The sequence below is a fragment of the Arachis ipaensis genome, chromosome B09 (assembly GCF_000816755.2).
Source record: "Arachis ipaensis cultivar K30076 chromosome B09, Araip1.1, whole genome shotgun sequence".
Classification (NCBI taxonomy): Eukaryota; Viridiplantae; Streptophyta; class Magnoliopsida; order Fabales; family Fabaceae; genus Arachis; species Arachis ipaensis.
In genome coordinates, this window is record NC_029793.2 from 145,908,238 (window position 1) to 145,908,776 (window position 539).

Sequence of the window (539 nt, forward strand, 5' to 3'; positions counted from 1 at the left end):
ATATTATTAGTATAAAATAATTTTAAATATATATTTAATAACATAATGTCATGTGAATAAAAATAACTATATATTAATTATGTGAATGCTAATCTAAAAAAATTAATATAATTATATAACTGGCTAAAACATTTTACATTACGTTAAAATTAAATTCATACAAAAAGTTGTTAATCTATAACTAACTAAAACAACCAAGCCCCATAACCATCCCTAAAAAGTAAAAACGGAGTAACAAACCAAAAAAAACAAGCTAAAACAACATTGCTTCAACGATGGGGAAAAAAAATTAAAATATATAGTTTTATTTCAAATGTTCACGTATGATCAAATAAGGTCAACTCTAACTAAAAATAACTATATTCACCGAGGTGAAATTCATTTTTCCAAAACAATAATCGAAAATAGCAAAATACTAAACACTTATGGTGAATGCTATGTTATTTTTAACCTGGTGTTTAAGTTAACTAACTCAAACAATAAATAAATAATATTTAATAAATTTTAAATATTTTATTTTTTATTTTTAAAACTAAGAT

At 21.0% G+C, this 539-nt stretch overlaps 1 protein-coding gene across 1 annotated transcript in view; it reads right to left on the reverse strand.

Annotated features, from left to right (window-relative positions):
- Window positions 186–539, reverse strand: part of LOC107617384 (leucine-rich repeat extensin-like protein 6) — a 1,691-nt gene continuing 1,337 nt past the window's right edge. The window contains exon 2 of the mRNA XM_016319142.2: window positions 186–213. Coding sequence (XP_016174628.2) covers window positions 186–213 — 28 coding nt within the window. The remainder of the gene's footprint in view (window positions 214–539) is intronic.